The 23,994-nt window shown below is 40.9% G+C and overlaps 1 protein-coding gene across 2 annotated transcripts; it reads left to right on the top strand.

Moving 5' to 3' along the window:
* Positions 1-3,079: 3,079 nt before the first annotated feature.
* GDAP1 (ganglioside induced differentiation associated protein 1) lies at positions 3,080-15,075 on the top strand. 2 transcript variants are annotated; one of them, XM_064442522.1, is made up of 6 exons: positions 3,081-3,198; positions 3,392-3,584; positions 4,798-4,971; positions 8,633-8,727; positions 9,196-9,310; positions 11,603-15,075. In XM_064442522.1, exons 1-6 carry the CDS (start codon positions 3,148-3,150, stop codon positions 11,983-11,985), a joined length of 1,011 nt encoding a protein of 336 aa, XP_064298592.1. In that variant the 5' UTR covers positions 3,081-3,147; the 3' UTR covers positions 11,986-15,075. The 2 variants fall into 2 exon arrangements, with proteins under 2 accessions (XP_064298593.1, XP_064298592.1); XM_064442523.1 differs by lacking the exon at positions 4,798-4,971 and having other exon boundaries at positions 3,080-3,198.
* The last annotated feature ends 8,919 nt before the right edge of the window (positions 15,076-23,994 follow it).

Genomic DNA, 23,994 nt, shown 5'->3' with positions numbered 1-23,994 from the left:
TGTGTCAATATTAAATCTCACCTGTGTAGCTGAATTCAGTGCTGTGGGGTTTTTTGACTCATGTCATCGCCAGTAGTGCAGTGTCTGCAACTGGAATTTAGCCAATAACTATTGATGACAGAAGGTCCAGAATAGAACCCGTCTTACTTTCCCAACCCGTATTAACTCCTGCACCACTGTCAGTTAGGCCAGTTCTGTACTTGGAACTGAACCAATGCATCTGCTGATGATGCATACACAGAATCCAGCTAATTTTCAGCTATAATGGCTCTGGCTGCATAGAACAAAGCAAAGGATTTTTTTCTTCCTGCGGTCTAAGCAAACTAGGTTTTCAATATGAACCAAAAAAATTTATCTGATAAGAAAGAAATTGTGGTTTTTTTACTGGCGAGCAATAACATTTATGACACATCTGACCTAGATGTTTCCTGACTGTATCATGGAGTAAGTGATGAAGTAAGGAAGAAAACAACCAGAATACTGATTTCCAGATCTTTGACCAAATTTATACGTCGGCTTATTACGTTGATTTTGGTACTGCTTATCTATTAGTAATACCTGTAAATGTTATTTTCTTTCCATGATGTAAAAATATGTGCATTAAAAAAAAAACTTGTAGAGGGGTGTGTATATATAAATATATTTGGTAAACATGTAGAGGATGCTTAAAAAAGCCCAAGAGAGGCCATGGAGAGAAACAGGGGAAGAATATCAGCACGGCAAGCAAAGTGATCTATCACACAGCGCTAGTGGTCTGCTTGCAACAGCAACGTGCCAAGGTGCTGGTCAGATTTGCAGTTGTGTGGCTTTGTGCCTTGCACTGCTTTTGCATTCAAGACATTTACACGTTTAAAAAGTACCTTTACGGAGACTAACGTTCATTTCAGTTGTGTAAAGCTTTGTGTAAACACCCGTGGAACAAGGCTTCCCAGGATGCTGTGAGCTTGTTTGTAACCTGGCCCTTTTGCTCGCTTTTCTTTGCGTGTGAGAAGGCAGAGGGGCTTGGGAGCAGGCGTAGGTGGATGGATGCGTGCTCGTCCTGAGGAAAAAGGCATCAGCCTTCAGGGGGAATGTACTTTGCATCCTGTTTTTGGAAAAGGGAGGCCTCGCGTGGTCAGTCGGGAGAACAGCTGCCTGCCGGGCTGGGGGGAGCCCAGCCCCGGCGCTCCCCGCCCAGGGGTGCCCGGGCACCTTCCAGCAGCTGAACCCTTGTTGGGCGAGCTGGGACGGTGCCCATGGCCATACTGGTGGGAGTGAATGGCCACACTGATGGCAAGAGTAAAGGAGACTGCAGCTGCTCTGTTACTGAAAAGATCTGAACTGGGAAATGCTGTTCTCACTGGTCCTCTTATTGTGTTAGAAGGTATCTTTCGTTGCCTTTCTAGGCATCTAGAACAGGTAACAAAACATAAGTCAAACTCAGAAGTCCTTGTTTGAGCTTGAATTAATTAGTAGAACGACAGAATTGAAAATGGAGCAGTGTGGTCTGGCTAGTACCTGACAAAATTACAGCATTTTGATTTAAAGGCAAAATTTAGAAAAAAACCTGCAAAACCTGGAAGAGTGCCCAGTGGATGTAAATTTTTAAAAAATTATGTCTGAGGTATACAATGCTCATTTCTTTGCCTTGAGATATTGTAAGATACAGCTGTGAGGAACCATACAGCAACCCAGGTAGAGACCTGTGAGAAAACCTGTGTGTCAGCTAATCATGGCTTTAAAGCCCTAGTGCACGAGAGGGTATTCCAGCACTCTTACCTTAGACATATATCTTGGAGAGAAATATGTCCAATTGTAAAATATTTCTCTCATTCCAGTGACTGCATTCTTATTACCAATTCTAAGCACTTTCTCCAACTTGCGAAGAATTACAGTTCTCCAAAATGTGGGATTTGCCATCAGTAAAGCACTGACTACTGTCAGCTGGGATTTGTGAGAAGCCTCTCATGGTGCCTGCCCTTCTGAAGAGATTATTTCTGTTTGTGGCTCTAGCTGGGAGTAGTCTCTGGGGAAGGCACGGGGCTGCCCTCGTGCCCCCCCGTGTGAACAGAGCGGGGCTAGAAGCTGGCTCTTTGTTTCTTCCCTTTTGATTTATAAGATTCGTCCATTACCTTGTCTCTTCCAGTGACTTAAATCGGTTCCCTTCCTTAATATGAGTCAAAATTTCCCTTAAAATCAAATGCAATTGTTGGGATATAGCTCTTGACATACCAGCTTCAGATCTTCAGGATACTAATGGTGGGATTCATCCGGTATATGGAAACTGCATGTGGGAGCAGGTTATCAGGCTCACCTGAAGTAGCCGCCTCTATTGCGGATCAAGCAGTCAGGACGAAGAGAACAATGTTCTGGACTCTCTCATCTCACCGTGATTTTTAGTTTATTCATCTCCCTGATGCAGCAGACAGTGTCTAATGAATCAGGCGTGTACTATCAGCAACTGCATCTCCTAAGCTATCTCCACTGTGAGATACAAAGGAAGCATTTTCTGATGATGGAGGCTAGTGTTTGTTATCAGATGCTTTTCAGTACCCTTCTTCACATGGAAAAAAAGCCCTGCAAAATTTTTTTTTTCTCATTTTGTTTGGAAAAAATAATTGAGAAGCCTTGTCTCTTGAGATTAAAAGAGCACATCTGGAGGGAAAAGAAGCATATATTATTCTGAGGCTTTATTTCTTCTTGCTGTAACTTCAGTGCATTGTGCAATATAGTGTTTATACCCATAGGGTCCAATTCAGGGTGTCTTCTGGTAATATTTATCGGGGTTTTTTTCCAAAAGCGTGATGCCAACGTCCATGAAATTCACAGTGGTAGTACTTGTTTTAGAAAAAAAAGACAAGGTAAAAAAACAGGCGGGGGGGGGGGGGGGGGGGAAATCCTGCCCTGTGACCTCTTTACCTGCGCATCCATCTTCTCGCGCTTCCCGCGGGGATGCGGTGGGCGGTGTCCCCTTGGCAAGGGCCGCCCTCGGAGCAGCGCGGGGGCAGGCTGGGGGGGAAATCGGGGTGTCCCGTCGTGCCCCCCCCGCAATTCCCAAGCGCAGGCTGACGCGGGGCGGGCCCGCCCGCCGCTCCGCGCCCGCGCAGGCCGCCTGCCCCGCCCGGCGCAGCGCGGCGCGGCGCGGCGCAGCACGGCCCGCCGGCGGGCATGGCGCCGCTGGTGCTGTACCACTGGACGCAGTCCTTCTCCTCGCAGAAGGTGAGGCGGGCGGCGGCCTGCAGGCCCGGGTTGCCGCCTCCCGCCGGGGTAGCGGCGGGCGCGGCGCGGTTCGGTGGCGGCAGCGGCAGCCCCTTCCCGCCGCGGCGGCTGGTGGGCCGGAGGAGGGCAGGGCGGGCTCGGCAGGCCGAGGGGGAGAGCTTCTCCCGGGGTAACGCCGGTGATGCCGTTGCAGGTGCGGTTGGCGATAGCCGAAAAAGCCCTGAAGTGCGAAGAGCACGACGTAAACCTGCCGCTGAGCGAGCACAACGAGCCATGGTTCATGCGCTTAAACTCCGCTGGAGAAGTGCCTGTGCTGATCCATGGGGAGAACATCATTTGTGAGGCAACGCAGATCATTGATTACCTTGAAGCGACATTTGTGGATGGTAATCCCACAGGCGTTTCGGTGTGAAATCCTTCCCCGCGTACCCGTAGCATGCAGCGGCATTGGGGTCAGCTCCGCATCGCTACGTGTTGGGTCGTGCAGGACCAGAAAACCTTTGTAGTCTCACAAGTAAATGGGCTCTCCTAATAGTTGGTGGTGTGGGGTAAAACCACATTCTTTTAAAATGAACTGAAGGCCTTCCAGCACCTTTATAAACAGCTGTAAGTAAAAACCTACCACGGTCATCCTTCAGGAAGGATGGAGAAGTCAGTAATGGCAGCACTGGGCTGTGCTAAGCCTGTGGTGAGACTGCCGCCAAAATCCACGTGTTTGGGCAGCGCTGCTGTTGGGCAGGTCGTGCTTCCCTGCGAGGAAAAAAAAAAGAAAGATACTTAATTCTAGAATAACCTTGGGCAGAAAAAGGAAGTCGAATGGCTCCAAAAATAATTTACTGAAAGTGGAGAGGTAAAAAAAAGTAGGGAGAAAAAACTCAGAAGTGGTCACGTGCAGGCTTGTGAAATTCTTTGTGTCTGTATTGCAACAAAACAGACTGCCTCAATTTCTGAGGAAAATGCAGAGTTGTATTTTTTTAGGTGTGAAGAGGCAACATTTTGTGTTTCAGGGGTTTAGCACTGCGATTTCTAAGGCACAAAGAAAACTTCATTGTTTGGTGACCGTAATCCATATTTAATGGTGTTTTTTTCATCACATGAGGAGTCAGGGCCATGGTGGATCAAGGGCAGGGTAAAACTCGGTGTGCAGGAATACTTGTAGTCATGCTTTGAGCAGGATTCCTGGGCTGGAATTTTTACAGCACTGCAGCTGTAGTAGTGTTTCAGCTGTAACAGCTCACTAGAACCTCAGTTGTGCCCTCCTGTAAGAGGGCTAAAGAGTTGTGTGCCATGGTCACCCATTCCTAGAAGTAGATGCTGAATCTGTTTTTCTCATTTGAAGGCCTCTTAAATACGTGTTCGTGTGGGTTGCTGCATAGGAATTGAAAATATTAGAATGTTTTTAAATGAAGTACATGTGTATACATTTCTCTGAGCTGTGATAACCCTGGTGAGTTATGGTGGGGAACAAGCAAAGCTTTCTTAACTGTGGCTGTGTCATCCGTGCTGGTTGGATGTAACTGAAGTAACTTTGGAAATACTGCTTTAGGTCAATTAAATGGTTCTTCTTTTCTTAACTTTGTTTTTAACTTTGTATGGCAGAGGAAGTACCAAGATTAATGCCAGAAGAAGGGAGCATGTATTATCCAAGGGTGCAACACTACAGAGAGCTTTTAGACTCCTTGCCTATGGATGCCTACACACACGGCTGCATCCTGCACCCCGAGTTAACAGTGGATTCCATGATTCCAGCCTATGCTACCAGCAGAATTCGTAGTATGTACTGGTATAGCTCTGAATGCCTATCAGTTAATAGGATGTTGCATTACATTCATCTTGTGTCTTCACTGCACCTTAAGCAGTACATATCGAACACAGATTTCCAATTTTACTTGCAGTCCTTGATAATTTGTGCATGTACTTCTTATTGATTTTGTAGCCAGTTGTGATTTGAAAACAGGAAAGAGGTGTCATTTTTGAGGTGTCTGTGGATTTAATTTTCCTGATGATTAAAAATATCCTTCCTATGCATAACAGAAAATGGCAGCTGTGACAGCTGTGAGTATTTTTTTTCTGACCTCACTGTTTATGCTTATAAAACAATTTCTAGGGAACAGCTCTATTACTACTCACATCAAACCACTACACTGAAGGAAAGCCATTCTTCTGTGGTGGTAAACTTGTAATAAGTTTACCTGTTAAATTAAAGCAATTGCTTTCCTCTCAAAGTGGTGCAAATGCAGATTAGCCTCAATGAAACAGAGTCTGTTTATCTAATATAAGAGAATCATCAGGCCTTTCTGTCCAAGGAAGGTACTAGTGTCAACTTGGTGCCAGGGATAGGAAAAAAAAAAAAAGGTGTGAAGAAGTAAGTAGCTTGGGTTCATTGGACCAATGGAAATTGTTAAAGCACAATTCAAACCAAAACGATGGGTGCAAATAATGCAGCAGTATAGAATCAGGATAAAGGGTGGAACTAGTGGTCTGGTAGAATCAATGGTAAAATGTCCTTAGACTTCCTTGGGATTGGTGTTCCACCTGATGAACTTATATATACATAGCAGTTTCCCATGAAAAAACACATTAAGGGCAGAGGAAATAACTGCAGGTTATGTTGCCCAGTCCCCTTTGTAACAGAGAACCTCCTGAAATGAACTTCTGTTTCAAATCCAGTAGTTTACAGAAATACTTAGTTTAAACAACGTTCAGTGATATTCAGGAAAATCCTTGGCAAATATTCTTGCAGTTCTTATAGCTTTTTTTTTTCCTTTTTTTTAACCTTTTTTACTTTTTTTACCTTTTTTCCCTTGCTTTTTTTTCTTTTTTTTCTTTTTTTCCTTCCTTTTTTTTTCCCTGGATTTGGACACCACAACTGGACAGTGGAAGTCTGTTTACTTTGGTATTGGATAGGGAGATAAATATTTTAATTCTTGGGGTTTTTTTCCACTGTATGTATGTTCAAGGACTCCAGCATTACTTTCAGCCACAGAACAGCGCTAGGAATCCTTGTTCAGCTGGTTGTGGATCATGACCTCAGTCTAACTTCAGAACTGCTCGTAAACTTACGGCCCTATTGCCAAGAAACATGGCCTGTATCTTTTGCTTCAATTTATGTTTTACACAGGACTGTGTTGAAACATTGATTGGTTGCTTAGGCCCAGTTTATCAAGCAGTCCAGACCACTGGGTATCAGTGCCATGCTTTTTCTTGATTTATGTCCCTTCTAGTCTTTGTACCATGGCAAACTATAATTAATGCTTTTATGTTTCCTTCTAAGTATTGTGAAAGAACTAAATATTTCTAGGGCAGGGATGAAATCCCGAGAACATGGCTGGATGAGGATTCCCTGTTTACACTTATGTTCTGAGATCTCTGATTTTTTTTGTCAGTGTCGGTGCTTTATGTCATGTTGATTTTTTTTTTTTGTATGGTATTTTAGAACTCCATAGAACAAAGTCAAATACTGCAGACTTTGAAATGTAATACAGCTATACTATTACCAAATTCATAATACCATAAAAGATGATACTGTGTTAGTTTGAAAAGTTCTATTTCCAACAAACTGTGTTGTCATCGTCCTAAAATTTTTGGCAACTCAGTTCTCTTATTAGCCATGCTGTTATGTTGTCGGAAGTGAAGTCAGGCTGTTAGTTTTCCTTATAGTTGAGTGAGTTATCCTTTATAAAACACCAGAGCAGAATTGGTTTTCTTTCCATCTGCTGGAAACTTCTTAAGCATTGCAACGTATTTAGAAGTCAGTGTTGCTAGTCCATTGATCAATGTTTATTTAACAATAAATTATTTATAAAAAGTATCTGGAGAGATTTAGAATGGGTAATGTCAGCAAGAGTACTTAGCATTCTTTTTTTTGACTGAAGTAACACAAACTGTTCTCCTATATTGGTGTACTGTCTTTTATTCATTCCCCCCCTCCCCCCCACCAATGCGGATGCTAACTGTTTATTGAACAATTGTACTTTACTGTAGGCATTATTGATAGTTCTTCTGTTTTCACATGGTAATAGTTATGGTTCACTTTGCAACGTTGTCTTGTGTTCTGCTGACCATATGTATTCTTCCCCTCTAGCTTCTAGTTAGTATAAATTGTTGTCCATTTACACACACATCTTCACATTGTAGAGCTACAATTTTAGAGCTATAATTATTACTTGTCTAAATTGGGATATTTTCTTATCTTTTTACACTTAAAGCATAGCCTGCATTCTTGATTTGAGGCAATTTTTTTTAATAGCTCATGAGTGTTCCTAAACAATTCCTTTGCTTGTTCAAACTTCTCCTGGATAGTTTAGTTTTCAGCTTCGAAAAGCTGATCTTTTTCAGAATGCTAGATATAATAAGCCACCAGCCAGTGAGTTATTATGTTTATGCATGCAAAATCCAATGAAATAATTAGTTGCATATATAAGATTCTAGTTGTGTGATTACATCCTTCAATTTCTTCATACACTATGTTGAAAGATGGCTTTCACAGTCATGTCAGGTTGAAACAAAGAACATATAAAACGATGAGTTCATTATTCTCTAGCAAGAATTTTTTATCAGTTTAATTTATAAGACTTAATTGGAACTAATCTTAATTATCAAATACAAGTAAGAGGTGATTCATGCCCTGTAATTATTCTTTTGTTCCCAGTTTATTACTAGAATTATTTATTTTTAGAAGATAACTGATTATTCACTATCTTTTGGTATTCTAGGTCTGTAAGTATGGCATTTTCAAGCAAAATCCCCTTAAAAAGGAGAGAAAAGGCTATACCCATGTTGTAGAAATCAGTAAAACGTTCTTAATTTTTTCCCATTGTTTCTTCTTTAAGTCATGTAATGAATGTTTTTCTAGAACATCCTTATACTCTATAGTGAACGTTTCCAAAAGGGATCACAGATTTTGGTGTCATGTTTTGGCTAACTGAAAACACCTTGGTTCCATATTCAGTGGTATTTTGGCTTTTGCTGTAGAATTACACATGTGATGTACAGTGACCTACAGAAAATCTCAGTATGGGCCTATCTGGACTTTAACAACATGAAAAATGCGTAAGGAACCCAGGAACTGAGGTACAAAAACGTCAGAGACCTAAGGTATTTGTAGTAGAGTTTCATGGATTTAGTGCAGTTTTGGGGAGCAAAGATAAGAAAAAAATCTTAACAAGAACTCGTCATTCTTCCCTGGCAGATCACCCCTTTATAGAGTTCATTGCAAACTGAGAGGCAGAAGGTGTGGTGGGTTTGATTTATGCAGCAGTTAAGTTTTCCAAAACATGGTATTTTTGAATCCCAACTTGGTGGTGATGCTTCACTGAAGTACCACTTCCCTTTGGTGTGATATTTGTACACAAGCTATTCCTTAGTTCCTGTGGGTTGCATTATGGGTACATTTGGATATCTAATGTCATTCCTTTGGTTTTTTTTGTATCAGGCCAAATAAGTAACACGGAATCGGAGTTGAAGAAACTTGCGGAAGAAAATCCAGACCTTCAAGATGCCTATATAGCAAAACAGAAGCGCCTTAAAGTAAGACAACTCTTTGTATCCCCCCCTTCATTGTGAGCTTCTTAGTGTCAGATTTTTTCTGTCACGATGTAAACGTTTGTTTCACCTGTCATTGCCAGTAGTGTCAGGCAATGGTTTAATCCTACAAGACGTAAAGCATTGTGTCCCCCAGATCAGCTACATATTTCAAGTGTGTGCTGAAGTATTGGTCTGGCCCCGCGGACTTCAGAGGTAAGTGCACATGAGTGCTGGTGTTGGGCTGTTGAGCAACCTGCAGGGCAAGGCAAACCTTGATATCTAGCATCTTTACCTTTCTCTTCTGTTATCTGAATTTTCACCAGTATCCAAATGGCATCCAGCTGACTATGTGGAGAAAATAATTACATTTTATGAATAAGCACTATCTAAGTAGTATCTAAGTAAAAGTTTCTCTGATAAAAGTGTCAGTTCTGTACAATGACTAAAACACTAACCTCTATGTGTATTTAGTCTAAACTGCTGGATCATGATAATATAAAATACCTAAAGAAAATACTGGATGAACTGGAAAAAGTTTTGGATCAGGTTGAGACTGAATTGCAGCGGCGAAATGAGGAAACACCAGGTAAGGAATTATTCTTGCTGATTCCTATTGATGCTTATGTTTGGGGAGACGGAGTAAACTTGACAGCACCATTATAGAACTGGTTTGATGTATCCGATTTGATACTTTTAGAATATATTGATCAATCATCGCAGAAGGGATCAATACTGTTTTAAATACTAGTTTAGTTTACTGCTGCTGTCAGTGAGTTCTTACTGTCTTATCAGAGTACTTGATCATATTTTCAGCATAGTGAATGTAATTAGCTGCACAATTTTGCAGTATTTTGTCAATAAAACAAGAAATCCTTAACTAAAGAATGTTATTCTTAATGTTGTAGTTGTAGACCTCAGTTCACTATAGTGATCACGTCCTTAATGTTTAACACAGGTTTATTACAATCTTTTGTAAATACTGTGCTGATATTCGTGGGATATGCAGAATTAGTGATCTGGATAATCATTAAGCAACCCCCCACTCCCACCCTCTTGGAGAGCAGTGGTGTTTACCTGCTGTCCATCCAAATAAAGTCAAATTTTGTTTGAATGGGATTAGTCTTCTGCATATTCAAAGTCTGGTCCAACTCCCAGTGCTGCTGGTAGGAATCCTTCCTCTGACTTCACTGGGAGCTGCATAAGCGTCAGTCAATATCAACTGCATCTGCTCAAATCAATAACTCTTTGCATTTGGCTCTATAAATAGCCATTGTAATAATTATCAGTTACTATCAAGACAGTAGATTTGAACCAGCAATTGAAAAACTAGGTTAAATTTTCTACTGACTCAACAGTGAAAGTCACAGAAAATGTTTTAACTCACAAAGGGTGGTAGGATTTTGTCCAGCAAACTAGGTATGTCACCGTTTCCGGCAGCTCCTTTGCTTTCTCTGCTAAATAGCCTTCCCAAGGAGTCAACTCATACAATATTGATGAGCTTATGAAAACCACCAGGATCACAGGATTTAATAAAACATATGGCTACTGCCTGCCTCTTGGAATTTTGTCTGAGTTGTTCACATTTTTGAGGTTTGGGAACAATGCTTCTCCAGCTCCTGGTCAAGCTCTGAGCTTCTGCTTCTCTTGCTACTGTGCAAATCCCTCATTCAGTTACTGCTGCTGCCACTGCAGGCATCTTTCTTTCACACAGGTTAGCTTCTTTGGTCTTCCTTTACACCATCTTACTTACTTAATGCACTGAATGAATCCCCAGGTGTCCCTTCAGCAACATAGGATACACTCGTTCTCTGCAGAGGCCTTTCTTCCAGACCTGCATAATGGGTTGAAGTTGGACAGAGCAGTGCACCAAATGTTGCTTTCCTCTGGTGGCAAATGAGTTGAAAGGGACATTGCAAAATTTCTGTGATTCCACAGAGGTGCTGCTGGATATTCACACCCATGGTTTTGCATGCCTTTTGTGTGGGAAGAACTGCAGAAGGCTGCAAATGAGGAGGGAACGGCTTAGTCCTGTTCGGGATCTGTGCTAGAGCAGAGTACCCATGCTGGCAGTTATGCTGACTACCAGATTGCATATCCTGGGTTTCAGAAGCTCTTGGTGTAGTCAGTACAGGTCAGCCCTTTCAGGTGGTCGTGGTTCAGATCAGTGAAGTTAGGGGTGTGATGCTGCGTGGCAGCGCCTGCTCTGAGCCATCCCAGGAAGGCTCACCTCTTCCCTTTGACTGGAGAGGGAGCCTGTGCTCCTGGCTATGGTGGGCAGTGTGAATAGCCATCACTTCTCAAACTTCTCAGTGTGAAAACCCCTTGGTTTGGGGTCGAGGAGGCACAAAGGAAGGAAGAGTAGACAAACTGTCTTCTTGCTGAGCTGGTGTGTTTGGTTCTGATCTGTTTCTTTTTCACTTGAAAATCTCCAGCAAATTAGCAGTTCTTGAGTGAATGCCATAGAGTTGAGTGACACGGGCAAGATGATAAATTCTTCATGCAAGTGGTAGCTTTTCAGTAAAAGTTACACTGCCTTCCTCCTTTCTGCTCCTGTTTAATTTAATCCAGATTTGAGAAATGTAATTGAGGAAAGTAAGTGTTTACTGTGGTTTTTAACTGATGAACCTGAAATGCAGCTCTTTTTTTCCATAGCAAATGTAGGCCAGCCTGCTGAGCCTAAGACTTTACAATATTGTGTAAAGAATGGACAGGGATTAGTAAAATGTTCATTGGTTAAAGTCACATCTTAGCTGAAGCGTTGGTGGTGTTTATTAGACAGTGTTTTGAACTAGCACTGAACTAAATGTTAGCCCGGGGAGGCTTCTACGTGTGCTTGTATTCCATTAGCTCCTAATTCTTTATGTTTTATCTCTGCTAGAAGATGAAAATCAGCCTTGGCTCTGTGGTGATTTCTTCAGTCTGGCAGATGTATCACTTGCTGTCACGTTACATCGCCTGAAGTTTCTGGGCTTAGCAAGAAGAAACTGGGGAAACGGAAAGCGGCCCAACTTGGAAGCCTATTACGAGCGTGTCCTGAAGAGAAAAGCATTTTACAAAGTTTTAGGACACGTCAACAATATATTAATCTCAGCCGTTCTGCCAACGGCGTTCCGCGTGGCCAAGAAGAGGGCACCCAGGGTTCTCGGCACCACCCTGCTGGTCAGCATGCTAGCAGGAATGGGTTACCTCGCTTTCATGTGTCTTCGGAAGAGGTTTGCCAACGTGATGTTATCGATTAGAACCAGGCAAAATTATTTTTAGACCCGTCTGTCCGTGGTGTTGAGTGGAGGGCAGCTCTACCCCCCAGGAAAAATATCCCCAGTAAAATATAAATGTAGAAGAAAGGTTATGTCTGTGAATTAGAACACTGTCACACAGTAATCATCTCCTGCTGTTGTATAATTGGATTGGCAATGCCAAGGTATTTGTGGAAAATAAACGCTGGGGAGACAACAAAGGAAAGGAGAGACTTTCTTTTCAGATGAAGACCAATAAGGGCTGTGACAGTGCTTTGTGAAAGTGGTTATTGTGTCCTTTACCCAGTAGCTGACCTAATTATAATGCTTTTATTTAATAGATATGCAAGAATGTGACAGCGTTTCACTGTGGGTGAAATGCATTACTGTGCAGAAGCTGGCATTGTTGAAATACTGAAAATAGCACTTAGTTTAAATGCTCAGAGTAGGATTTAAGTGGAACATAGGCTCTGCGTCTGCTGTGTACGGGAGTGAGTGTCTCTGTACTGATTAATGTCTATGGATTGCAGTTGGACCTTTAGGAATGTGTTAAAAAGTAGCTTTGTGGAGCCACTTTTGTCACTGTATGTTCATGCAGCAGTACAGGAAGAGACCTGAAACACATATGAACATCAATGACTTGTGGGCCACACAACTGAAATTCTCCAGAGACACCAGTGGTCAACAGCTGCTAGACTTCTGCTGAAATATCAATGGGAGCGAGAAACCTAACGCTTGTCTTTTGAAAGCCGTTTGGGTAGCCTTGGCCCAGCCAGGTATCCAGCTCAGCTGCAAGCCCTGGCTGAGTCAAACTAAAATATCTCAGTGTGCATTTCCTGCTTCCATTGGGGTGGCTTGATACAGTTGTCTCCAAACTAGTGTTCTGTGTACCCTTTCTTGTTTCCGCTCCAAGCACTGGCTATTTTTTATGCGCTACTTGACTATGTTAGCAATTGCACGTGCCTCTGAAATGTTTGTGCACAGTGTGCCACAGCCAACTGGAAAATGTATGCACAACAATGCATTTTGTAGAAGTAATTTAGAACAGTTCACTATCTTTCAGTCTGGTTAGATAGCCTAGATTGAAGGTGAAGCTGTATTTTAGCAATCTGTTTACTTCTGGAGAGGTGTCATATGAGTGGTAAGTGAAAAATATAGGTCAGTTTGGAGACAGATGATTTGTACTGCAGATTTTTTTTTTGCAAAGCTACACACTTAGAGCATGTAGGAAAGGTGTAGAAAAACAGTGATTACTTGCCACTATTCAGCAGATGCTGAGAGTTTTATTAGGTTTGAACTGAGCTCCCAGTTTAATGAGAAATGCACATTACCTGAAAGTAGACCTTGGATCCTTTTGAAGCAAGAAAGCAATTGGGACGGGCTGAAAAATCTTATGGCAGTTAAATAAGATGTTTGTATTCTCGGTGGATGTCTGAAAGTCTCAGAGTTTTGTTTACAAGTTGTAGATAACTGCAACAAGCAAAGCATAGCTTTAAATGTTTGCCGGTCAACAGCCAGCACTAACAGGCCTAAGTACATTTTCGATCCAATGCTGGTGGCTGTGGTCTCTCTGCACAACTGCTTTTGAGCATCAAGAAGATCTTCTCTCAAGTTTGCTGGAGACGGCTGAGGCAGCTTCTGTCTGGGCAGTCTCACCATCTAGCAGATATCAAAACGGATAAAATCATTGAATATTCCTGCTTATAATTTAATATCGTGCTAGCTGTCTAGCAAAAGAAGACCCAAATCTCGTTGCTCCTTTTCAGTAATAAGAAACATCTTACCTAGGAAACTGCTTTTTTTTTAAATTTATTTGTCAAGAAGACAGTTTTATATAATTCTATTTCATGACCCAGTTGTTCTCAAGAACTTGCTAAATTAAATGTGTTCTATTTAGAACAGCTTTATCATCTCTAGAGTAAGTTTAATCCAACAATACTATTAATGTGCTGGCAGCTTTAACTGAGTTTGTTTGTATATTGCAGTTCATCTGCATTTACTTGTAACCAACAAATTCCACTAAGTTAATAAACACAGAGTACGCCTGTAACTTAATCCTTCCCTGGAATGTAAAATATAATCTGATCAAGTCACGGTAAAAGTCAGTATATATGACTTAGCTTTCTTTAGAATTAATTTGTCTTTTACTTTTTCCTTCCTCTGTTTTTCAGTGTGTTAGTTCTAGATAAGAACACTTACATTCCCAGAGGTGTGGAGTTCAGTTCACACTAGCAGCCCTGTGGGCTAATACAGGCTAATTATTGATGAAGCAGTTTTACTACCACCACCACCACCCCCCCTCCCAAACCTCAGTAATGTCTCTGCTCCGGCTAGCACTTGTTGCCTGCCAGGAGCTGCAGGTGCTGTTGGGAAGGACTGAAATGACCACCAGATGTCAGTGGTCCTCCAGGGCTACGCTTTGGCATGCCTCTGACATGTGCAGGAAAATGCTGGTTTTCACAAACTAAATGTTTGTGATCTCAGCATAAGATGGATGCGAGCATCCTCATCAGACTAGCAGTCTTGCAAGAGCTTTTGAAACAACTGCTTTGGTCTGCTACAGCCCGGTTCTCCGGTATCATTTATGCTTGTGTGTAGTTTCTACACTGGATAAATAAGAGGGCAAAGTTGAAATAATATTTCACATTAAAATGAATGTCACTGACCGGCAATTGAACTTGTCATCTGCAGGAATGAATGTGGATAAAACTTTTACTGTGTTTGGATCCCTGGTTTAATTCATGTCTGTTAGTTCAGCTATTTGATAGTCTACTTATTTTCACTGCCCTGAAGTAGTCTGTGCAACATCCATTTCTGTACAGGTGACAGCAAAAGGCTTATCCATGATTAAATTCCTCAAAATAGGGTGAGATTTAGAAGCACATGTGGCGTATATGGCTCTTTGCGTAGGGTAGCTTTTGTGTGGTGCTTTTAAAGTTTCTTTTCATCCTGGCTTATTTTCTTTGCTGTGGTACCTCTGTGTACTGTTCAAATTGGATACACAAGCAGTCTTCTGGTTTTCATTTACTGTTTGCTCTCATATCACACATCAGATATATTTCGTATCATATACTTATATGTGGGACCTGCGCAATAAACATCGATTTTAAGATCACTTTCTAGACTGGCTTATGTCTTCTGTAGCAGTAAAACAAAGCACATTTGAGGATCACACAGCATTGCTGGAAGAAGTTTGATGCTATTCAAGGAGATGCCTCTGATACTTCAGTTTAAAAGGTGTTCAGCAGACTGCCTTGCATGTGTCTGGAAACAACAGTTACGATAGTTTTCTTTGGTTGCCTGAGGTGTATATGCAGAAGGCTCAATAGAAGCCATTTAATATTGTAAAAAGCCCATTTAAAGAAGGGCAAGCAGTTTTTGTGTTTTGAATTAATCCATACCAAAAAAAACCCACTTCCCTTTTGAGCATGACCCTGATTCTTGGCTTACATTGATGAGCTGCAGAAGCTGGGCCTTCCCTCTGTAAGGTGCATGATAAACATGTAAGCTGTGTCCACACTGACATTGTCCTTAATGAGACCAAACAGCCTGCCCTGACCAGTGTAAGTCTGACAGTACGCTTTTTTAATTTTATTTTTTAAAATCTTGCATGGTAGGAGTCTGCATTGGACCTCCTTCCTTGTTAAGCAGAGGCATAGACAACAGTACTTGAGGCTTGCCTGCATTTCCTCTCAGTATTTCAAAAGTCAGCAGAGCTGCTAGGATCAGGTGACAGCTGGTAGGGTTGAGTTTTAGGAGATTATGACACCTGTGATCTATGGACCAACTTTGTAGCTTTGATGTTAGCATTGATCAGAAGTATAGATGGAGCCCTTGCTGTGAATAGCTTATGTCTGAACAGACAAGGGGAGTAAGAGCGAATGGGACGGTAAGTACAGCAAGTATAAATACCTTGTCCAGATTCACATAGACATATGTCCACTTCTGTATATCATGGTTTTTAAAGGCTTTTTTTTTTAACCTAAGTTTTAATTTTATGAGAGCAAGGAGCTACTAAGGTTTAGAGAGCAGATTGGCATGCCCTAATTTGTGAGCATTAGAGAGAGCAGTAGACAGAAAGTAGGTGAAAAGTAGTGGATCTAGCTAACTGGAGCACATTGTGCTCCACAATAAGGCATATGACAGATTACTGAGGCCTCCTTTATTAATTTTATTTCTCTGGTTGATGTTAAACAAAGAGGTATAAGGTTATGCTTAGGCAATTTGTAAGATGCGCTAAGGAAGTCAAAAGCATGTAGAAAAATCCCAAATAAAATACGGGTTTTTTTCCTCTCCTTTCTTCAAAAAGAAATTTTTAGTTTTGGTGCATTACCAAGTCACGAAGTCAGGCACTTGAGTATCAGGAAATTCCAGAAGCCAGAGTTCTTACTCTTGCAATACTTTAGTACCATTTTTGTTTCTGTTTTTAAGTTACAATCATGGTGCTTTATTTAATGTGAAGTTAAAAATGTTGCACCATAAAATAGTTAAGCTTGATGTTGTGGGAATAACCTGTTGGAATTTGCAGAGCTGAAGTCCTAGGTCTTTCTATCTTAGCTTTACATCAGCATTAATTTTTACTACAGTTTAAAAAACTCATAAATAATTGTATAAAATGTATTGTGTAAACTAACACATAATAGTATATTATTCTACTTATATGTATTAATATATATTAATCTCCTTTTAATATACTCTATATCATATCCCTATTTATCCCTTTCCATATTTCTTCTAAAAATGGCTAATTAACAATTAAGTATATTACTATATTATTTATATTTATAAAATCCAGCTCTAAAGCTAAAATGATGAAAATTTGGTTGGTATATTTTAAATTAACACAATGAGAATCGTCCTTTATGGTTCAAACTCAGTGCTTTATTAAGTGTAATTCTTGAGATCCTTTGTAGGGCTTAAGACATTGCCTAAATCCCGGTGTGAAGGCAGGTATAGTCCGCACCAGCAGCCTGGAAGTAAGTAAAGGAGAGGTTCTTCGCATGCCTGGCTTTGGCTAAAGAATCAAAGAGAAACAGCTTCTCTAAAGGAAATTGCTGTTCAGGCAGAGCTGGGGAGCACGTGGAAAGGGAATGAGTCAGACTGCTCGTGTTACCAGCATATTTTTGTGTGGGGATGTGTTCCCCTTCACTGTTTCTACATGAAACCTCATCACCTGCTGCCTGTCCTTATTTACTTTGGTAGCATTATACTAGTATTTGATAACATTGGTAGCATCATGAGCGTAGGGGCTTGAGAATATACATTAATGTATTTGGTGCTTCTCATCACCTGATCATCCAGATCAGAAGCTGAATGCTACTGCATTTAGACTGGACAAAAAGCTTTAGCTGTTGAGAAACAGTTGCAATCCTGAAAGTCGCTCATTTAGGGCTTGTTTCAGAAAGGTTACCTAACTTCAAGCGTTTAAGCAGGTGGTGCCTGTGTTCCCCTATGCAGCGGAAAACGGACCATTCATGGGGCCAGACCTGGTACAAGGAGACCACTGGTCTGTCACCTGCTGGCTGAAGCATTCACCTTAGACGAAGCGAAGTCTTCCTCCCCCACTTTGTATCGAAGTTAATAAAACTCAGAGAGGAAAACTGCCCCCTCGCAGATACGTGCCCTATGCAGTAGGCTGCGGAATCGGGCTCCCTCTTCATGAGCACAAGGCATGTCTGTCTGTGCAGAAGTCAGAGGTGTTTCTTTTGACAAAAGGTAGTTTGAACACATGGAGGGCCGAGACTGCAAGTCACTAAGGAGCTTTAGGGAGAGCAGGGCCTGCCACACAGCTTCCTCTGCCAGCCACGTTTAAAAGCCAGCAGTTACCAAATGCTGACCTCTTGGAAAGAATACATTTAGGTGCATTACACGGGTTTGGTGAAGGGGAAGGAATTCCAGGCTCTGGAGCCAAATGAACCAGAGAAGAAAGTGTTCAGTGAAGCTCCATCACTGTTTCTTCTGGTCCAGCTCTGGGTGGATCTTCTGCAGGTGGAGAGAGGCTTTTGGATTACCACTTCATGGGATGTATTTGTTCTATATTTCTTTAACTATTTAACTGAAATCAATGGAGGGAAAATGTCTTTGCTGAATGCACGGGGAAGCCAGCTTCCTAATACAGATATTGAAGTTGCACTGCTGTTCAGAAAGGTACCATGAAAGCATATGCTTTGAACTGCGTAACTCTCCCCAGACGCCTTGTCACAAGCCTTGACACCAAACTAGAGGTCTGGATTGCACCCCAGAGCCAGAGGTAGTAAAAGTAGAAGGACGCACTGCTTAGATTTTCAGGTCTTTCAACAGAAATAGTTCCAGAGACAAAGATCTCACAGGAAGTCTGTACCAGATGAGGCCAGATGCTCTTTGTCCAAATCTGGTGCCTTAGGCAGTTGTACGCCCTTCCATTGTGCTGAATTTTAGTGCTCTAAAACACGGAGGCAGAAGCCACTAAAGTTGCAGAGGAAACAAAATTGGCCGATGTTGCAGTAATGGAGGTATCAAGATTTCAGTTTCTAATGAAAGAGCCAGATTCAGATCTGGTATGAGTCATTGTTACAAAAAATTTAGTGGTGCATCTACTTACATCAGATCTGAGTTTGATTTTAAAGTCATTATGCCATGAATCACATTTTAAGACTGTGCCTTGAAAAGTTTTGTTTTAATCAACCTATTTGTTACAGAGACAATGAAAACTGCACAATACCTTTCTGAAACAAAGGATATATGCAGAGCTTAAGCTTTTAAAAGCTGTTTAAGCTTTTAATATGGGCAGCACATACTGAATCAAAAATTTTGGAATATGGAGTTATTTTTGGAATAAAGAATTCTTTTGAAACAAGTCCCAGAATGTATGTTTAGGACTGATTCCAGAAAAGCATCATAAATTTTTTATTCTTTGGATCTGAAAAAGAACCAAAAAGCTATAACTGACTTCATTTTTCTGTTAACAGCAAATTGTGACCACAATACAAGGAAGCTCCAGCAAATAAAAAGATAACAGATTTCTCTTTTATGTACATATATATATTTTAAAAATTAAAAATAAGTGCTGGGTTAATTTTCTTAGGAATATCGTACTGAATAAGTTCTGCACATTCCTGCATGTTGTATGAGATTCTGATCATCCTTCTGTGCAAAGGAAAAGATGTAAATAGTCCCAAAATGGCTGGCAGAACAGCAGCACCAGCAACATCAGCTGAGACTGTGGTTCCACACTGCAGCGGCACGCAGAGGTAGAAGTCCAGCAACAACTGAAGGAAGTTCATTGGAGTGCCCCAGCCTTGTGACTCGTGGGAGGAGAAGCCAACCAAGCTTCGAACCCAACACGGGAAGTGGCAATGATTATATTCAGAAATCCCTGAAGCTGGTTGCACAGATAAATACCTAACGAGTCCCTAACATCTCTTATCTAATTTGGAATGAGAGGGTATCTGGACGTCTATACTGGCTGTGTTGCCAATGTGTCAGTTGTCACTCCAAGGATAATGCTTTGGAGAAGGCCTACATATGGAGATCTCGAATCAGAAGTTTATACCTTCTGCTTGTATTTGTGTAGAGAATGGCTTGAAGATACATTTATGAAGAAAAGCATATTCCTCTTGTGCTCTTAAAGACATAGGGAGAAGAAAGGACACCTACGCTTTTAGAGCCAGTGCTGTAAGTTTATGTTAGAAATTCTCAAGGCAGCCCAAAGACAGCCTCTGCAGAGCAGGGGCAATAGAGACAAAATGCTGGTCAGATCAACCACGGCACTTCCGTTATGCACCTTCAAGTAAAGGAATAGTTATTATTTAAAGACTGGAGATCTCTCTTCTCCTCAGAAAACCTGGGAACTTTTCCTTGGTCTTCCAAACTGTAGAAGGTTCTTACAGAAGATTATGTTGCATAAAGAGCACCAAGAGAGCTTTCTCTGGAGAAAGCGTTGTAGAAGAGAGGCAAAACTCTTACCTTAGCAAGAATTCATTCTGAAAGGCAGGCTTTAGCTTAACACTTCACACTGACATGCTTCAGCATCGTTATGAAAGGTGCTGAACGTTCACCAGGAGAGAAAAGGGATAGGGAAGATAGTAATGGAGGCTCAGAAAGAGGACCTGAAATGATAAATTATGTTAGCAGGCTGATAACCCTAAGGTGTACGCTTTGTTTGGTTTGGGGGTTTTTTGTGTTTTTTTTTTTTTAAAGAATAAATCCACACCTGATGGAGTGCTATGCTGCAGTGTGTGCAATACTGTTGTGACAGAGACACAATCATAGGATGTAGTCTATTGATGAACTGGTAGAGACTTAACTGTGTGTGAGCGCTTATCTGGACACCTCTTTGTTGGGTGGGGGTTCAACATGCAAGAAAACAAGCATTATTATTACATGGTTCATTGACTCATTCAATAGTGATTCGGTTTAATGAGATAACTCTCTATTTCAGTTTAAAACACTAATTCAGGATAGCAGTTAAGTAATTTCCCTGCTTACCTCCATTAATGATTTATTAGGTATTAACAAATTTTATGTTTTTGCATGTATTATAATTAATCTCACCACAGGACCTTGCCTCAAAAGTAGTTTTGTTCTGCTACACTGCAGTCCTTCATCTTGTGTTTGTTTGTACAGGACTGGTTCTAATCTGGGCTGCTTGCCCTATAACCTGCAGTCCCCCAGGCTCCTGCTGGCTGTGGGCAATTTGTGTAATGTTGCATCTTGTTGACATTCAACCACAGAATTGGATTTTGGAGCAGGAGGCTGACATTGTCTAATGTTACCATGCACGGTTATACGTTGTACTTCTATAGTGCTGGGTATTTGGCAGTCTGAAGGTGCTTAACAAAAGTAAATGAGATGTATTCGCTAACACAGTAATACTGTAATATTACAATAGCATTGCATTAATAACTAGTGTCACAAATGAGAAAAACATACCCACAGTGATTTCTTTTTTTTAACAATTTCACCAGAGCTGGTGGAGTCCCAGCTTTGGCTATGGGAATAGGGAAACTGGGAGGAGGTTGGTGTCCTTTTAAGAAAAGGATAAGGGGCAAAACCTTGGGCAGACTTGTATTTTTTAATGAAATAATTATCTATTTTATTGTTGCCTGTAATATCAGTGCTGCCACAAATTGTATTTACAGCGCTTTGTGCAAGGACGCTTGGAGTTGCACATACTGACTCTGCCTGCCAAAACGGTTTAATTTAAAGGAATTGCTTGCTGAGCTTAAGAAAGCAAGGAATTTATCAAGCTTTTTATGCTCTGAAGCATGATTCTTGGTAATAATAGCTGCTTGGCATTAGCTGTAATTGATATGACAGATACTGTTGGTATTTCCTAGATTTCCGTGAGGAAAATACATGCATATTTCTAACTTTACCTATCTTCAACACTGTGTGCTCCAATTCCATCACTTATAACTAAAAGTTTCTTGCAGTAATCTGCAAAGGAGAATGCCAGTTCTCCAGCCCTTAAACAACAGAGATATATTTAATATCGTGAATACTTCATCTGTAACACAGTGGTCTTTTTGTGACTTTCCTATAAGAATGTATCAGTTTAATTCTCAAAGCTACTGAGAACTTACAGCTCCCACCTAACTCAGTACGGCTGTGGGCAGTTAGGACCTCTGAATCAGGCCCACAGTTGATATCCATATTATTACATAAAATGCGGTTCATGTGGGAGAAACATACACAGGTAAGGTTGAGAAACAGGTTCTTTTCACATATAAAATTCCTGAAACTGAGTGCGTATAATGGGCATATCCGAAAGAGGACAGTGTGACAGCGATCAGTCTGATGGATTGGTAATTTTTTCAAAAGCAGAAGTTTCACTTTACAAAAATTGGTGGAAACTTGTCTTTTTTTTATATAGTTCCACTAACATTTTCTGTGTTTTGAGACTCCCATTCAGACAATCTAAAAATTAGATTGAAACTTTGCCAGGTAATTCACGGGGTACCAATTGTAAATCTGTTATTCACTGAGTTTACTCATGGAAGTGGCCTGATGAGGTTCAGTGAGACTTCCAAAGAAGTATTTAAAAATACTTAGTAATAGTTTTTCAGTCAGGCTGACACTGTTCCAGAACATCACCAGGTGGAAAGCTCAACAGAAGGTCAAATGCTTATTTCTGTAGTTTGTACATCAAGACTTTTCACTTATGTGCTTGCAAAGAAATATTGTACACAAGATAGAATTAAAAAAAAAAAAGAGCTAGTTAGCTCTTTGGGAACATGAATTGCCTCATTCCTCAAGCTGGAGAAAAGGCCAGTTAGTACCTACATGTATTATTCTAGCAACTGTCTTATTCTCCTCTGTGCTACATGGGATACAGCAAGATTTCAGATGAGTGCAAATGGTGGAATTTTCCTTTCTAGCCCAGCCATGCTGAATGTTTGTGGGGTTTACATGCCTACACTTGAATTTTTGCTGATGAAGTGCATCCACTGTGCTTCATCGAAAGGAGCTCAGTACAAGTACATGGTTTATGGTCAGCAGTGTTTGGGTAAGACATTTGCATAATTTTCTCAAGTGGCAATGACTCCACACTGTCTGCTCAAGTAGCTTTAAGAAAACACTAGATAGTTTTCCAAATGGTAGTACCTCTGTTTGAATGTGAACCTTGATGGCCTTGTTTTAAAACAGGGTGGTTTTATGTGTGGTAAATTATTTTTCCTTTAGTCTCTGGAGTCTGGCTGATACGGTGTGTGTAAGGGGGATGAGGACTTACGATTTCTAAAAACCCTCCTCCAGACCTGTAACAGAAGCAGCCCAGCAAAGAATGATGAATGAATAGTCTCTGCTTTGTATTTCAGCTAACACTATGTTCTGATAACCTTTGACTTATCTAACAAGAGCAGGACACCTTTTATTCTGTGAATTGGACTTATATTCTTAAACTCTTAATTAATACTTGCAGTAATTTGGCCTTATTTGGATACTTCCTTGTATTTTGAGGATACTAGAGAGATTTTTATTCTGCCTAGAGAGATCTTGATAATTTTTTTCTTCTTCCTCATTGCAATAGTTGATACCCTTAGCAAAGACTGTTTAAGAAATTGTCAGCTCTTCTGAACTCTTCTTTCTGTGTTTATTTCCAGGGAAAATATACTATACACTATAAAGGCACTTCCTTAAATTCCCATCTTTTGTGTTTTCCTTCCCTCTTTTCCTAAGAAACATGAACCTTAATTGTTACTGGTTAGTCTTACTGAAATTGCTAATGCATGCTCACTATTTAATGGTTGTTACAAAAAAGTGTAGGACAGCATCCTATTAGTTACTTACTTCACATTTGGAATAAAAAATGCTTCCTAAGAACTTGCCTAAATTTGTTCTGCTATGTTTCTTTGAGGGATATTTGAGAAGTTCTCTCTCAGGTTTATGCCAGAGCTGATTTGCAAAAAGCCTAGACTTTTTGATCTTCTGGATTTGGAGACCTATAATGAGATCCTTGGTTTCAGAGCACTTTTTCCCCTGCTTATCATTACTACAAGAATTTCACCAAGTCTGTTTCCCTTCCTCACCTAAGACAAAGTGTACACCCAATAAACAGCAGATTTTTCACTAACAGCAAGGCACCATTTTATCAGGTACTCTTTGCTGCTTTTCCAGTTCTTTAAGTTATATTTCTGCTCCTACATATGTCTGCCCAGAAACTTTCACAAGTCTTTGAACCAGTGTGTTTAAACTGTCCATTTCTAGGTCATTCCCAACTCCTTACTTGGGTGTGGAGATCAAAGATCTAAGGGCTGGAAGGTAGAGCCTCCCTGTTCATACTCAGAATAGTCCTGGCCCTTTTCACAACATGTCAGGCTTTCAGTTGTAAACTACTACCATGGAAAATACCCATTTCATTCATCACCTAAAATCATGCCTCCTCCTCCGAGGCACCTCCTTCCATTTGTCAAACTTCTCTGTCAGGTTGTGTCTTAAAATAAGCTTGGCTTTTTGACCCCTGTCATCTGTTGCAAAGCCAGAGCAGAACCTCAGCTCTCTGATGGTTAAAATTTCTAACCTAAGCTTATTTCCAGCTTTCATAGCTCAGTCATAC

This window comes from Phalacrocorax carbo, chromosome 2 (assembly GCF_963921805.1).
Source record: "Phalacrocorax carbo chromosome 2, bPhaCar2.1, whole genome shotgun sequence".
Lineage (NCBI taxonomy): Eukaryota > Metazoa > Chordata > Aves > Suliformes > Phalacrocoracidae > Phalacrocorax > Phalacrocorax carbo.
The sequence above is the reverse complement of the archived record's forward strand: the minus strand, read 5'-3'. Positions and strand labels throughout refer to the sequence as shown.